We start from the raw sequence: 16,810 nt of genomic DNA, 5'->3' as shown, positions 1-16,810 counted from the left end.
TAATGGTCTTTGTATGCATGATTAAACTTAGGGCACGGGCTTGAAAGGGGAAGGTAGTAATGGAGGGAGAAGGAGAAAGCTCTGATGCATTCGCAAGGGGACAAGTTCTTACCATTTGCATCTGATTTTAAGCCAGTGTCTGTAGCATAAGAGGAGGAAAATCCTTGCTTCTCTTTTTTCAAGGTGTCTTCTACAAAGATCCAGAAAAGGAACTGAATATAATTAAAACCATCAGAATAGAAGTTGGGTCAGGCTTATCTTCTTGCATTGGCAAAAGACCTATTTTTTATCAAGAAACCACAATAGCTCTGACCATTTCAACTAGATCTAGGGGTTTTGTTTTCAAAGCTCCTAAGCTTTGTAAAGTATTCCAAGGCATACTCTGAAGCTTCAAATGCAAAAGCTAAAACTATATTGCAGACAGCATGGTTACAGGCTAACTGCCTGCTGGAGCTTTTTATTTGGCTTGTAGGCCTTTGAGTCAGGTGTAATGTCCTGAACTCTGAACTCTCTCCTAAGATCAGTCTCCATTTCTCTGCCCTCAGCATATCCACATGACCCAAAGAAGAGAAGCTACCTCCATTAAGCCCAGTAGCAGAGGCATTAAAGACTTTGCCACTGTCCTTTGACATGATCAAGAGCTCCATCTCCTTCTTTGCTGGGGCATTCTCCTTCTCCATCAGCAGAAACTTGCAGTCTTTGTGCAGAACATCATCTCCCTGGGAGCTCAGAACAGTTCCCCCTGGTATATTGGTAAATGATGGGAAAGAGGAAGATATGAATGTGTGCCACAGCACTTCTGTTCATTAAAATACATAATCCTGCTGTGATTGGAGTTACTGTAAACACCCACTAAGAGGCACAGCCATTGTTGAAGCTGAGGAGTGATGTGCATATTGTTAGACTTCTTTAGATATGTGTATTTCACTAGCAGGGGAGCAACTGCTTTCAGAAATAGAGAGCATCTCTAATTCTATCATATATAGAAAACACCTCTTTGCTTCTCAAACACTCTTACTATAGAATCACAGAAATTCAGTCTGAGGACTACCTTTAGTAGACCTACTCTGTCAAGCACAAAGCAGTCTATATCCTTGTGAGCCAAGCATGCTTATGAAGCACTGTACTGTAGTTTACTAAGGTTTGGCACAGGCCAAGCAAGACTCAGAAACATTGGTGTGGTCACCCTTCTGCCATGACACAGTGTCAGGTATGCCTGGAATGCTATACAAACCTGAATTTGCACACAAATTGACACAATTTTGAAAACCAAGATAACTAGAATGGTATTATTCTATTGCTCAAGCACAAACCTGGAGTAAACCTGTGTTAGAAATGTTATCATCACTTCTGTAGTATTTACATCTGCTTTTTTTAGCTTAATCTTTGGGAGCCATTGGTTTACAAAAGAAACTTGGCTTCCCTTGCACAGAAAGTAAGACTAATTTATAGCTCTCAAAGTTGCTCAAAGAAAAAAAAGTTGGAGAAGATGAAGCCAAATCATTCAAGGACCACAGGCCAGTAAAAGGACCTCAGCTTCTCCCATTGCAAAAACTTGTCTCATCACATGTAAGCTAATTCCCTGTTTTTTAAGTGGTTGAGGCTGGTACTACTGCAAAATTATGTTTAAAAGCACCCTTGCAAATATTTTGGCTTCAGATGAAGCACAATTTCACACATCTGATCTACCCAGTTAACTGCCAGCTGGGCAGAAGTAGCTGCAATTAAATCATCCAAGTTACAAAAGAGTGGGAGAGATCTGAATCAGACCAGCTCATTTGCTCATTCATAGCTTCTGGCTCATTTGCTTTCTTTTCAGAAAGGTACTGGTAGGAGAGTTGTCTAGTGACAAGTTGTGCTTCTGAGGAGCCAGGTGTTAGTGTCACTTAACTGCCTGAATCTCTAACTTGTTTGCATCATGATATGCTTCTCCAAGGCTGTACCTAAACAACTGTGAATGGCACACTCACCTGATGTGGCAGACACACCAGTACTTGTCATGGTGTTACTCTGAGAAGTGTTCTTCATCCCATATGCTGTAATGAAAAAATGAAGAGAATGAAAGAGATGAAGGATAATGAGGTACATACATACATTCTGACCTTGGACTGTACACCATTTCAAAACCCTTTTATCATTCAGGGTACCTAGGACAACTCAAACAAGCAAGGTCATCCTCAGCAAGCAAGTCTTTAATGCTTACATAGGCACTGGGAGCTGTTTCTGCACACACAAAGCAGAGGAAATGTTCCTCAATATCCCTTCATACCACATTGCTCCACGCAAGAAGATGGTAATGAAGGAAACTCTGTCCATAGAACTTTCTAGTCACTATAGAAAAAGTGGGAGAAGGCAGCACACCCTCACACTTTATCTAGGCTTGAAATGTTGCTGACCTGCGGAGGCTGCAGTAGCATTCTGGGTCAGGGTTGAAGAGCTTGGAGCAAGGTTGTTTTGAACTCCAAACACTGCAAAGAATAACATCATAATGAGGATTATAGGAATCCTGCAGTGAAGGTGGTATACTGGCTAAAACCAAAACAAAGACAATTATAATAACAATGACCTCTCCCAAGAAACATTGACAGCTAGATGTAGGTATCACAGACCTAACCATTTCTGTTCAACAATCTTCCTTACAAAATACTGGGTTTTTTTACCATAGAGAATTTTGCTGTGTAAGGTACTGCTGTCCCAAGGCAGTAATAGTGACCATTAAAAAACATTATTAGATTGTAAGGCCACTCTCATGGTTGCATGGACATTTCTGCAGGTGGAACACTTGGGAAAAAGATAAATTCAGAAAACTGCCTTGGACTGACTAAGGGAAATTTAAAGAGGTAACAGCACACAATATGTCCAGAGAGAAGCAAATGGTTTAGAAAGTGGCACCTTTAGTGCCAGAATCAGTGTGGCAATAGTAGTGCAGTGTACACTATGCTCTCATATACCCAGTTCCTTCTGCAGGCCCAGTCAGAAATCCTACACAATGACATTGTGCTGTGTAGACATAGTGTTTGACTGAATGGAAGAGCAGTGGTTTAGTCACATTGAAGAGTGTCTTATGAAGTCTATTTGAAGTGAAGAAGAGAAAAATCTGACCTGTAGAGGAAGTGCTCAGGCCTGTGTTCAGAGTATGACTGCTGGGAGATAGGTTATTAGGAACACCAAAAACTGCAAAAAGAGGAAGTGAAATGTTATTACTTCTTTGGAATCAGAAATCCAGCACCTGAAGGTCAGTGGCCCAGTCACAGAAATTAAGAGTCAGAGTCACTTAGAAATGAAGTGAAAATATGTAATAGTGGCACAGGGGAAAAATCTTCACAATTGTGACACCAAACCATTCTTTTACTGATTTGACAACGGGGAGAAAACCCTACATCAGACAAGTTGCAATCATGAGACCATGTGAGAAAGCAAAGCTTTCAGTAGCATGCCATCATAAGGCTTCCTGTGGTTTTTCTCTGCAGCTGGGAAATGCAGCATCCCTGGCATTTAGAAGTGAGCACACTCAACACTTATCAGTTACATCTTTACTGTATGAGGACCAAAGGGTTAGGCCCAGTTGTTCTTACAATGGACCATGACAATCCAATATTAACTAGTGTAAAACTAGATTGACAGCAAATGTGAGCCTGACCTCACTGATAAAGCTATCATCAAAATCTAGTTGACAGATCAGGCAGTCAGGGCAACAGATCTCTAAGAAGGATTTTCAAATACAGTCAGCGTTGAGGCAGAGAGCATCAGGTTACAGAAAACCAGAGAAAGGTCAAGCATATTCCCTGCCATCATGATTCTTCTATCGTTTTAGTTCTTCTTGATGTGCAAAACAAAGCTCTGAAGTTGACACAGTTTCAGTATGGAGTTACATCCTTCAAGCCTAGGCAGTCCAGGGAGCATACCTGATCCTGTAGAGTGAGACATAGCATTGATCAAGGAAGAGCTGTTGTGGTATCCACCAAGGGAAGACCCAGCAGGCAAAGTGGAAGACCACATGTATGGAGGGAGGGCAGTATTCAGTATGGTTGTATCATACGTCCCTGACACTGTGAAAAACACAAACAAAAGTGGTTTTTAATGAGACCAGGCTTGTGGCTTAGCATGCATTGCAACAGCATGGCACGGCCATGGCAATCAACTTCAGCTGCCTTAAATTTCAATTACCTTTGTGGAGTAAACACAATGACTCCAGGTTAACATGGTATAACTGATCTCCAATGCCAGCTGATTACAACCACCTGAATTTTAACCAATGGGATAAAGATTGACCTGATAGTATGATCATTCACAAAATAACTTGTGAAGAGATTTCATTGCATGTAGATGCTAAGCAGAATAAAGCACTTCAGTTGGACATATAACTTTTGCTTCCCACACGTGGCTCTAACTCATTCATTAGTGCATTGGACTAAAATTTCCAGTTTAGACAGAATTTGAGCCGTGCACAAGAAAGAAGGTTTTGCTTGTTCCTAGGTACTGGTGGAAGATAGTGAATTGAATGTGAATACTACTGTCTCAAGCACTGCAGTGAGGCTTGTAAACAAGAAAAGCTGGTACCAGTACTTTAAGCACCACTTCTATTATTACTAAGTTCTAGTGATCTCTGAACCGTGTGGTGTGACCCAAATGCTGTCTTCAGTGCTATCTCCATCTTGTTTGGAGATAACAGATCAAATTGCTTTTAGACATGTTTGCTTAGAGCTCTTGTCTCTGCCAGAATCACCTCTGAATTAAAGCTGGTGGTAGCAGGAATTGGCATAATTTTATGGAAATTAGACAAGTCACTAGAAAGCTACCCAAGATGGCTCTTAGAGCAACATCTGGACAGTCCTCCAGCATTCTGACTCTTTTTCTATATTCCCACAGCTTCTGGGCACAGAAGCCATGTATTCTTATTGACATGTTCTTAGCAATTGGGTACTGAATGGCAAATAGTGTTTGGAGAGGTTCCAGCATTGCTAACCATCCTTTGCCAAGTACCTGACTGAGAGCTCTCAGTAACCATCTTTGTCTCCACCACAGCCTTTTTCGGTATCGGGAGCGTATTTGATGGTGTCCGAGTGGGACTGCAGCTGGCTGATCGACTTCCTTTCAGCAAACGCTTCACGTCATCCAACTCCGTCCCTGGCAGAAAAACCAAGCGTCCAGACTCATCCCCAAGCATTGCTTTATTGATCTGTAATCTTGCCCTGGCTAAGCCATTCAGCGGAATTTACCTGACTGTCTATAAAGTTGTACTTTCTGGGCCTGACTATTGGGGGTGCCACTGAATAACAAAGCTCTGGGGCCTGATTTCTCAAACTAAGTACAACAGTATCTTCGCAAGAGCACCACCCAACTCACAGCAGGCTTCCTTGTTCAGAAAGGGGAGACAAATTAATGTTCCCAACAGAAAAAAAAATTAATATTGCTTGCTGCCATCTGTCAACATGAAGACTGGGGTCCCAGAGACACTGCAGACATACCCAGAGCAGCAACACCCTCTGCCTTATATCTGATCCCTTGGAATAAAAGCCATGGCACTTACACCTGCCAGAGGGAGACGCGCTCTGCAGCCGGACTCGTATTTCACTCTCTGAAAAGAGAAAAAGCAGCTCATGAATATGGAGTGAGATGCATTTGTGCCCTGGGCTGGGAATGAATCTTTAGGCTGAAGTGAATTCCTTCCTTCTTGATATGTTCCATCTTGCTGTCTTGCTGCTTGATCTGAGCAGCAATGGCCCATGTGAATTGGCTGTAAATTGGTTAGGCTGACTTTGGTTTGGGGTCACATATTGCTACTTTTAATCCCAGAGAGCTATATTTTATTCCATGAGCGCCTCTGTTGATGTCAATAGCATTGCTACTGCCAGACATACAGAAGGTCTAACTATGCAGTCCTCAATCACACTGATATTCCTATTAACCACAATTATTATTGTCCTTTTGGACAAAAACCTAAGGAGCCAAAAGTAGTTTACTAAACACAAAACTTCCATACTACTTTTTAGGTAAAATTCACACTGTGTCTTCTCTGCATGAGCTATATGATTTAGCCTCTTACAACTTGCTGACTTCTCTTTAGGCTCACTGAATGTAACCAGGGCATTTTTAAGCCAACATTTTCACTAGGTACTCAACGTATTACTGACTTTTACTGTCCAGCACAAGAGAGTATAGAGTTAATGTGATCAGGTTGGGGCAAGCCTTTAGGCTTGCTACCTACAAGCAAACTGGCCAGCCAGGACATGGGATACATGCTCCTCAATATGAAATCTGACAGTGCATGCACTATAGAAGAAGTAGTAGCTTTGGCATTCATCTGGAGTAGCTGATGGATTGGAATTATTTTCTGAAGCAATATGAGAAGCTGGAGCTGATTCTCTGGTGTCTGTTTTATTATGTATGGCCTAGTTCTGCTGGGAGCTCAGGTATATAGCATGCTAGAGGAGATCTGAGGTAGAATAATTGGTAAGTGTGATACTCTCCAGGAGGAGTGTGCAAAAGCACAGTTTGATTTATATGCACTGCTAAAATTAACTTGGATAAAGTGACATTATAGTTTCCTCTTCAAGCAGCTGGGAACAGATATTACACTCTTACAGAGCAATATAGTCCTGCTTTCCCCAGTGCTGTTAATAAATTATTAGAAGAGCTGAATGATTTAAACAATGCAGAGCTTTGCAGTGAGCTGGCTAAACAGACCACAGCAAGCCCTTAATTTCCTCACCATCTCCTTACTACCAGCATGAGATAATTTCAAGGTTTGGCATTATGGTTTGTAATGTAGATCACAGTGGGAGGACCATGAATACAATTACTGTAAATATGTCAGAGGCAGGTCATAGAGATGGATCAACTGAGTTTATGGTAGTGAACAGACAAGATGGAAGACTATATCCTATATCCCTAGATGTCCAGGTCCCAGGTAGTTCCACCTTCCTGACACAGCCTAAACCATGACAGAGCTCAGGTTTTACACTGAGCTCTGACTGCTCTATAGTAAACTGGTTGATTTCAGCTAAGGAATAGGTCCATTTAATACACCCTGGATCACACTGAAGAACACAAAAGAAGGCTTCTAAAAGAACAATATCACTCACCTCGACTTTGGCTTCTCCCTCTTGTAGAAGTAGATGCTGTGAACAGCAATGAGAGAAAAGCAGTATTAGGCTTTACTGTCTCTGAAAATGAGCACACTCTTGCTCAGAGTGCTCAGATTCAGAAAGCAGCCTTCTTTACGTGGGGCACTGCTAGGGGAATTGAAGCCTAGAGTTTTTACCAGACCCCTTTTAGACCTTAGGGTATCTTAAAGAATAAGTAGGATGCTTAGCCTTTCTGGATCAACTGCTCTTTATTTTTGCATACAAACATCTTGCTCCCACATGGTGATCTCCCATCCAACAGCCAAAAGGAAGCTAGCAGGCCTGTTTACCCCGCTGACCAAGGTTGGACACCATGAAACTCTGACTCTTTAAGCCAGAAAGATGGCATGATCAGCAGCTCAGAGTTTGGACAGGGCAAGCCCATATCTGCTGACACTGTTCAGTGTAAATATACCACTTGACAGCCAGTTCAACTTTCCATATAAACACGCTGAAGCCTAGAAAGAGCTACTGGAAAAGTATATCCAGCAATGGCTCAAAATCCTAAGTATCTGGGCTTTTTTGATTGGAAGTCCCAACTAGGGGTGCAGGGAAAGAGGGCAGGAAATATTAGGAAGCATCCCACGTCTGTGTTCTCCTATCCATGTCCTATGCCATATGGGGAGCATCGCAGAAGCAGTTAAGGTAGTAGGAATACAGTATGCACCCTCTGTTTGAGTATGTATCAGCTAAAGACCCTGCTGTCAGCTGTTAATGTCTCCTTTGAAGTCATGAAGCTGAACTGATGGCCCAATACAAAGGCAGCAAAGGTACAGCAAGGCATAATAACATGCAAAATGCCACTGTGGTCACCAGCTCACATGACCTTGCCATAATGTTCAGAGGAAAGCTCTAAAACATACCAAACTCTTTTCTGGGAATCTCAGGAGAGGAGTTGGCACTGGAGCTCCCTGCAAAAAATCAGAAAGATCTTCATTAATACTTTGCATAAGTTCATTAAAAGGTTTCAAAAGTTGTCTTGCTGGTAGCTGTCAAATCCCAGTGGATAAGGAACATTTCCATTAAAAGAAAGAGCTATTCAGGATTACATGGAAGAGCTGCTAATGTCTCTCTACAAAAATATGCCACAACCTTTTTTAGGAATGAGCATTACTAAATATAGGACTTAATCATTAAAATGCATCCCTGATGGCTTACTTCCTAGCAAAACCACAATGGGATTCTTCTGCTATTTGGGACAATCCTGCATTAATGTGACCTCGGTGGAAGCTACACATTGCCTGCTGTTGATGGCATGCTCTGTGATACCTTCGTATGCTGCATGGCGGTTGGCATATGTTTTTCTTTCAAATGTTGAGCCAGGTGATCTGGTGAGAGTAGAGCTGGGAGATTGGGTTTGTCTGTAGCCACAGGATGATGATGATGAATTCAATCTACCACTTCCACCTATGGGAAAAACAAAACACCAACACCCTCACAAAACTGAAGATAGGCTCTGGATGTACACCCTGGATGCTTTATGTTACTGTCTTCTGGGCAGGACAAATTTGCATTGGTATTTCACAACTAGAGATGGGCAAGAACCATACTTGTATCTAGCTTTGACTCTTCTCCACACTTCAAGCAGTGAGGAGTATTGGCTTTCTTTGTGGTTTCAAAACAAAACTTGTCAATGATACATATGATGACAGCAGGTTTTGGTCTAAGGGGACAGATGAACTATCTCCTGTACAGGAATAAATCTGGCTCTTGTTGGTGCTGGGCTATGGTTTGGATATCAACCCACCTGTAAACTCAAGTGCTATATGACACAGGCCACAAAAACTGGGAGATTGTTAAGGAAAACTCAAAGTGCTGAAGGACACAGTTCATGAGATAAGAGAAAGCAGAGGCCAGACCATTTCCCCTCCAAAGCACCTGTCCACATTCTCACTTAGTCATGCCTTAGTCAGTCCAGTTTCTGCAGAAGTGATTGAGATGTGCATCAGGCCCCAGGCAGCCTGGAGTTTATTAGTGGCTGCTATAATTTAGACAAAGGAAAGAATTTCTCTAATTCACATCGGTACTGTGGAGAAGAAACTGAGTAGCCATAACTAATGAGTTCCTACTCTTGTATGAAATCCAGTGCTGGAGTATGATCAGAGTGCAGCACAAAGGGGGCCCTGTGTAACATATAAAGTGTGCCACATCCATGCATATCAGCAGGATCAGACTGGATATTGTTTACCCATCCCTGAAAAAAACCAAAAAAGCATGCCCTTGTGATATCAACAGAGTGTTCTCTTGCCAACTTTCCCCTCTACAAGGATTTGTTTTGTTCTGCAGCTTTTCTACTTAATACAGTAGAAAGAACTACTATGACAATCAGGCTGCCGTTAGAGGCATTCTGCAAGCGGAGCGGGAAAGCAGAGATTAGAAAATGCTCTGTGAAACTTGTAGAGCTGGTTATCTCTAAAGTGCAGGGTCTTTTCTCTTCCTCCACACACTGAAAAGAAATAACGAGGGAAGATGGGAATCCTTCACAGTCATCTGAGTTTGCAGGGCTGGCTTCAGTTCTCAGACTGGTGCCAGTCCAGACAATTAGACTGACTTCTTCACTGCAGTTACTTCACATCTACCCTGAGGAAAAGTGATTCCACACTGTGGCCTTTAATTGGTATGGAGGTGTCTGTCAGATCTATTTGCTATGGCTAATTCTCCTGTTGAGCCTCCAAACTGCACTTCATTCCCACTGGTTTGCCAGCTCTTTTGGAGCATGGAGAATGTTTTCTACAAGGCTAGTTACGCAGTTTGTCCCACTGTGGAGAGAGAGAGAGAGAGAGCGAGATGTGTGCCAGAAACCTGGCTAGGAAGCTTTTCTTCAGAAACCTTTGCTATGACAACCCATCAGGGCAAAGAATTCTGTTAGAGAAGACCCTTGTTTTGATAGAGTAGACAACACATACTGATTTGGCACATCAAGAAAATCTTGTAGACTGCTTGAAGTGCTAAAGCCATGGACACACGTGAAAGAAAATATTTTCTATGAAATTATTTTATAATATTCTATCTTCAGCAAGACTAACAAAAAGACTAATGAAAACTATGTTTTGAATAGAAACAGTCAGAAGATTGCATTTGGAAAGCCTAAAAGAAGGTAAATTTGGTTTCCAAATGACTTCTTAACAAGACTGGGAATGGCATTTCCCAGTTGAAAATGTGAACTTTGCCATTTACTCACCCATCCTCACACACAACTTAGGGAATTAATACTTTTGCTTTCAGTATTCACCTCTTCTACTTTCATAAACCCTATTTTCTTTACCTCTGGTTCATCCTACTTCCTTGCCCTGAGCCTCTGCTTAGACCATTTCTGCTGTCTTTGCTCTGTTTCCTCACTGTATAATGTCATCATTGCTTACTTGAAGTCACATAGCTGCTGCTATGGGTGTAAGATCTCTTTTCCACTCCGGTCCCTCCAGTGTGGGATGATGTTTTGAGCCCAGTGCTGCTTCCTCCTTCTGGAAGAGATGAGCACAAGATGAGGTATTCTCTCAGGGTAAAAGACGAGAAAAGCAAGGACACTCAGTGACAGGTATAGCTTCATGTCTGGCAAGATTATCACAACTGCAGAGGTGTCTTGGCAGAGCAGACATTTTACTGCATTTACACAGAGACACAGCAGGTTTGTATTTAAGTTTTGTTCTATACATGGACTGAACTCTTGCTAATCATCACCAGTGTAATTTCTTCCCAACCCAACTGCAGCAAGTTAATCAAGAGCATGGTATGAAGAGCATGGAGAATTCTTCCCTACTCAGTACTTGTACTTCCCCACAGAGGTAGAAATCACTCCTGACATCTGATATTACCAAAAAGTTTCACTCACTGTTGTCAGCTGGATAAGATGACAAGAGAATACACCGCAGCCCCAGCAGCAGAGGCTGCTGACCCATCACTTTTGACCCTTGTCTCCAGCAGCCACTCACTACTGGAGACCCTATATCACAGCTTAAGCCCTTGGAGAGTCTGGTCTACCAGTTTGAGTGGACTGTGTGGCTTTGTTTCTGACAATACCTAGAGAGCTCCCCACATACTGCTCCTTCTCTCCAATAAGTACTTTGGGAGAGGCATTTCTGAAAATAGCTTCTCTTTGGGTGGAAGTCTTTCTGCACCAAGACCTGCTGCACCCAGGGATTTATGGAAACAACAGAGTTAAACAGCATGGAGTGGCACAGAACACGGAGCAGAAGTAATGGAATGACTGACACTTACTGGGTGGTAAGGATGTCAGCCTTGTGGTTACAGTCTCTGTAATAACTGAGGAAAGAAAAGGGTGCAGAAGTAATGGCATGTTAATATAGTCAAACAAGGTACATAGTCTATTTAATTTCCATGGAATAACATGACTTATTCAAAGAAGACTGACTCATTTAAAGAAAAGTCCCTTAATATCATACTGCCTGGAGCCTGCAGTCTCATTAGCACACAATACTGTGTGTTTGCTTACAGGCCTTTCTAACTCTACAGTAACTAAGCACATCACTGCCATAAAAGACACTGTTTTCTTTACAATATCACTGTAAAACATGGAAGTAGTATTTCTGGGCACTTCTGCACCACAGCCATTGCTGCAAAATCAAACCCCTTACTAGATCCCTGTTAACTATTTCCCATAACATGGACTTCTGTATAATACACAGGAAAAAAAATAATGATCTAAAGAACATTCTCTAGGCCGTGCAGGGAACTGCTGTCAGAGGCAGGAAGAGAATACAATTGTCTGCACTTGTAGCTAGAAATGTTACCACAGGGAAATCATCTGTGGCTATACAATCAGCTCATATTATATGTCTCTAAATGCCTTCTATTCCTTCCTCTGACTTCAACAGAGAGAAGGCCTGGTCAGCATTCAAGCCCTTATGAAACTGGGCAGTCACTTCTGTGGTTTTGGGTGCCTGACACAAAAATGAAAAATACTCTTCTTACGTCTTTCAGTAACTTCTGATCCATCTTGCCTCGTCTTCTTTGTTACAGAATCCATACCATTGCCACCTGCAGGGAAAACAGAAAGAATGCACTCAGAGGTCTGTGAACAGTAGGAGATGACAGGAACTCCCCAGGAGTCCCAGTTTTATTCTCCATTCAGCTGCGGACTGGACTGCCTGGAAGAGATCTATGTCAGGGAGTTTATAGAGCCATTCCAGAGCCATGTGAAGATTGCCTACAAAACTGGATGCTGTCAAACAGCAGAAGGGGTTGTGAACCCAACAGGTTAGATAGGGGCAACTGAAGCAAATCCACTCAATGAGGGAGAAGTTCAGACCTAGATTTGTATTTAGACGTTGTTGCATTACACTATGGTCTCCAGTTGTGCCCCTACAAAGGCTTGGTCAAAACCACAGGATTGAAATGCAGCTCTACACATCTGCTCTGGGGAGGACTCAACAGTACAGAACTGGAAAGGCAGGCACTTGCAGGAGTATGCTACCTGCACCCTGCTAACACTGCCAGAAAAACCCAAGCAGAGACACTGTTGCACTGTTGACAGCAATACTGTACATTCTCAGGGCACACTGATGATAAAGCCACAGCACTGACTTTAGTGAAGCAGAAAAACACAGGAGATACCTTTAAACTAGCTATTTTCTGTAGCAGGAAACTTAAGGAAGGAAGTGTTTTATTTTGCCTTACAGGAAGGGTAGAGAGGGTTTGGAGGACCTGTTTGTGGATTTAGAATATGATCTCATTTAATGCCAGCTCAGGTCAGTATTGAAATGACTGCTGCACATGCTGTGTATACTCTTCTTCATGACTTGGATACCTCTCTAGTGAAAATTAGTCTCTTGAAGAGGTGTGACTGTCTGCCAAGGCAGGAATAGCATAAAGAAATGTTGTGATCATGGAAAAGAAACATTAACTAAAAGGGAAACCACTTCTCTCTGAAGGACATATACTATTACACACTCCTAGCCTCTCTAATATGAGATTTTCTCCTGAGCAGCTGCAAACAATGAGAAAGAAGAGATTTGAATTTACATGCAAGGTGACAGTAGGCCAACACTCACTACTGCATTTGAAGACTCCTCCTTAAAATGGAATGCCCAGCTGTAATGAAAACTACACACTTAACAAGTTGAGCCTAAACAAAAAAAATGGGCAAAATTCTTCCCAAGTTTTAGAGCTTAGCTCCAGACAGAGCCCAAGACAGTGTTCTCTAATTCAGGTACCATTTGAGTATGATCCTCATTTCGCTTACCCTTCTGCAAAGTATCTACCAAGTAGCCCCCTTGATGCTATGCTTGTACTGCCCATGCACGAATAGTGACATAAGGCAGGATGAAGTGGAGAATCTGCAAGAATATCTGAAGTTCAGATTCAGTTCTTTGAGCAGCTCCTGCTATTCCCAGAGCTTCAGAGGAATGGTTTGAGTCTATCAGTCAAGCCACTTTAGGCTCCTATAACAGACCTAGGTGAACGTTGCAGAAAACACCCACGGTGCCCACAGTCCTCATTCTCTGCACCTCAGACCGTGATCTTGGCTCTGCAAAAGGGGCTTCTGAGTCTACATCCTAGTCTACAACCTTGAAGACAGGCTACTACTCAGCCCTTACAGTGTTTGCTAACACTGGGGATTTCCAAAGGACTATCCAGGCCATTGATTCCAAGGTACATGCAGGACTGAAGCTATATATATATGCGTTAGCAGAGTTCCTTCTCCTGTGGCTCCAAGGAATAGCAGTATTCCTGCTACTCTACTGCTTCAACAGTGGAAGCATCTTCTAAGCTCTTTCCATAAAAACAGGTGCTAAAAGCTCTTGTCTAGATGTCAGAACTGCTGGCTTTGACAGTGGTTTATTTTGGCAGGAAACACAGCTTTCCTACTGCTTTGTAGTCCCAGAACTCCACTTCCTTTCTGCTATTGGGAAGTGGTGATGGTTATGGATGTTGGAAGAGGCCAGCACTGCCATGCATCTTGTTCTGATATCAGCTAAAAAACAAACAAACAGACAAACAAAACAAACAAAAAGCCCCTCCAAAACCAAAATGAGATTAAATCACATCTTTGGAGCCACACAAGCCATAGCCCAGCCCCAGCACATGATCTATATTTGCATGTGTGTTTGCCATACGAGTGCAAAAGCCAGCCCAGGCTCCAGCAGGCTGACTGAGCTGGATTTCCAGCTGCCAGGACTGACTCATTTCCCCAGCTCCTATCTGGATTCATGAAGACATAGCTGTGGGCTATGTCTGTGACAAAGCAATAGCACTGTTGAATCAGAGAAGCCACTTGCAACCATCTCTAAGCAACAGGCTGGAATTTGTGAAGTAGGATCACTCTTAAACAGTGCAGGCAGTGTAAGACACAGACACCCTATCATCACCTGAGCAAGAGCTCAGGGGTTGCAGTGCACTTGTGGCACTCACAAAACCAGCAAACTTGCAGACCTTAATGGCACTGGAAACCAGGAGAGGTCTAGCACTGCCTCCCATGTGCACACTGCTTCCTCTCTTTACTGAAAAGCAGGGTAGTGATAGCTGCCCAGCTTTGAAGGCATGCTTAGGTCTCTGCTTTCTACATAAGCCTGACACTGCAGGGTGCCTTCTGCACACCCTCTTCCACCTGACTGCAGTGCAGCACACTGGCAAGGATTCTAAGCAGTTTGAGATGAGACATTCAAATCCCTCTTAGTATTTTAGAATTTAGTTATTGCATGCAATGAAAATAAAGTTTATGATAGACATTTTTCAAAGGGAAGGAGAATAGTCACAAAGACATATTTTAATGGAAAATGAAAGCTGGCATGTTTCAGATGCTTTATTCTTCCACAATGCTCTTCCAGTTTTCATGTCAGAATGCTTTTACGCTTTCATAGCACATTCTTTCAGCTCTCTCCTCCCTCCCTTAATAAGGCCCCTGCCGTGAGACGTTCCATTAGGAGAAGAGGCACCAGCAGGTTCTGAGATTAATAATTTTTAATGTCAGTTGAACCCTTTGATCATGAATACTCTTGAGACTCAGTAGATTCCTCCGTACCACGTGACTGACATAGCAAATGCTAGGTCTACCATCACATCAAATGTCTCTTGTGCCCCTTCCTCTTAATCAAGCCTCTCAAGTGCCATCACCTTGGGACTACTTAAAAATGTCTCCTTCTCTCTTTTACTCCACAGTATAGGAATTGGACCTTATCATTCTGATTTAAAATTTGTTCCTTTCCAGCGATTCTACCTAAACCAACCCAGTCAGAATTGAATCAACCAAATCATGCTTCCAAATCTGCTCATTTTGTAGATTCACTGCAATGATGCTAATGCCAGAGAAACAGGTTAGATGCCCAACCGCAGCGTGAACATGCCATAGGAACAAAATTGTGCTCTGCCCACAGCTAGCCTGGCTTCTTTTGACACCAAAATATTCTCATTTGCCAGAGCACAAGCAGGAGCATTGCCCAGACTTTACTCTGCACTGCCAGGTCAGTCACGTCCTCACTGCCCCTACCTAATTGTGCTACCCAAAGACAAAGAGGCCAAAGTAAGGCCATTCTGACCTGCACAAGGTTCTCACCTCTGGCACAGAGGGACAAATAATCTGGTAGTACACAACAAATGTTTGCAGAGCAGTCTCTTACTGCTGTCACCATTTCACAGATGAAGAAACTAGTTACAGAAGGACAAGTAACTTCCCCAAAGTAACTCTACATGTCAGTCCAAAGGCAGGAAAAGAATACAAGTCTTTTACTTTATGCCAGTATATCCAAATTTCTAGATCTGCAACAGAAAGGATTCAGACTGATTCAGGCTTTTCTGACATATTGTGACAAAGCTTCAAAACACTCTACAGTGCCTCCTAATCCTCCAAGAAAATATGTGGCCCAAAGTCCATAAGCAATGAGTCATTGCTGATAAATAAACCCACCTGTCTGAGATAAAGTGAAGCTTGTCCATAGTAACACAAACTTTCATTCAGAAGCAGTTTTTGCATTCTCAGGACTAGAAATCAATTCCTTAATATTACACCTGGCATCCTTCATCTGAAGCTCCAATTTGCTATCACTATTCCTCCAGCACATTTCAGATTCACTCAGTTTTAAAGACAGCCAACAGGGGATCTATATTTCACCACGCCAGTACCCTTATGGAACAGAGAACATTCAGCTAAACTTTATCAATTTGCACAACAGCTTCACAAAAGGCATTAAAAGTGTACCCAGAGCCTGTGTTCACACTTCTTATCTCTCAGCAGGTATTCTCAGTTTAAAAGAGCTATACTCACAGACAGGCACAAAACCAAAATGACCCAGCTCTTACACAATCTTATTTTTACATTGTATTCCTCGTGGAAAAATGTAAAACCTCCTCTATTTTGCCTAAGAATACAAACAGCCTTCTTCTTCAAGGAATCTGGAAGAGGGAAAATAAAGGATACTTGTTTTTATCTTCTTTTAGTAATAGAACTTACCTGGAGTACTTTGGTTATTGAATGGAAAATCTGTTTTTCTCCTCAACTGTTTCCTTTCTACCAAAATTTGCCACCTACACTTTATATCATGTCCTTCCAAAGGTGTGTGGAATCTGAGTGATCATCCAAAAATGTTCACCTCTTCTTTATTCAACCTGTTTTATTCTCACCCTTCTTCTGCTTTTCTTATTCCCGTGCTCTTAAACAAGTCCCAACAAAGGCGTGTCGTGGTTTCCTGCCTCACCCTACCCTTCCAATTATCTGACACTCACTGGGGAAA

At 42.4% G+C, this 16,810-nt stretch overlaps 1 protein-coding gene across 1 annotated transcript in view; it reads right to left on the bottom strand.

Moving 5' to 3' along the window:
• COL17A1 (collagen type XVII alpha 1 chain) overlaps positions 1 to 16,810 on the bottom strand; it is a 42,282-nt gene extending 25,472 nt beyond the window's left edge. Inside the window, 15 exon segments of the mRNA XM_068139435.1 lie at positions 113 to 190; positions 578 to 742; positions 1,971 to 2,036; positions 2,397 to 2,468; positions 3,103 to 3,174; positions 3,906 to 4,049; positions 4,984 to 5,127; positions 5,531 to 5,578; positions 7,086 to 7,121; positions 7,991 to 8,038; positions 8,397 to 8,534; positions 10,490 to 10,588; positions 11,343 to 11,387; positions 12,057 to 12,122; positions 16,531 to 16,810. Of these exon segments, the coding sequence (XP_067995536.1) occupies positions 113 to 190; positions 578 to 742; positions 1,971 to 2,036; positions 2,397 to 2,468; positions 3,103 to 3,174; positions 3,906 to 4,049; positions 4,984 to 5,127; positions 5,531 to 5,578; positions 7,086 to 7,121; positions 7,991 to 8,038; positions 8,397 to 8,534; positions 10,490 to 10,588; positions 11,343 to 11,387; positions 12,057 to 12,111 (1,210 nt within the window). The 5' untranslated portion in view covers positions 12,112 to 12,122; positions 16,531 to 16,810.

Source organism: Melanerpes formicivorus, unplaced genomic scaffold, assembly GCF_026170545.1.
Source record: "Melanerpes formicivorus ecotype bairdi unplaced genomic scaffold, bMelFor1.0.p_v2 SCAF_6, whole genome shotgun sequence".
NCBI classification, from domain to species: Eukaryota; Metazoa; Chordata; class Aves; order Piciformes; family Picidae; genus Melanerpes; species Melanerpes formicivorus.
The sequence above is the reverse complement of the archived record's forward strand: the minus strand, read 5'-3'. Positions and strand labels throughout refer to the sequence as shown.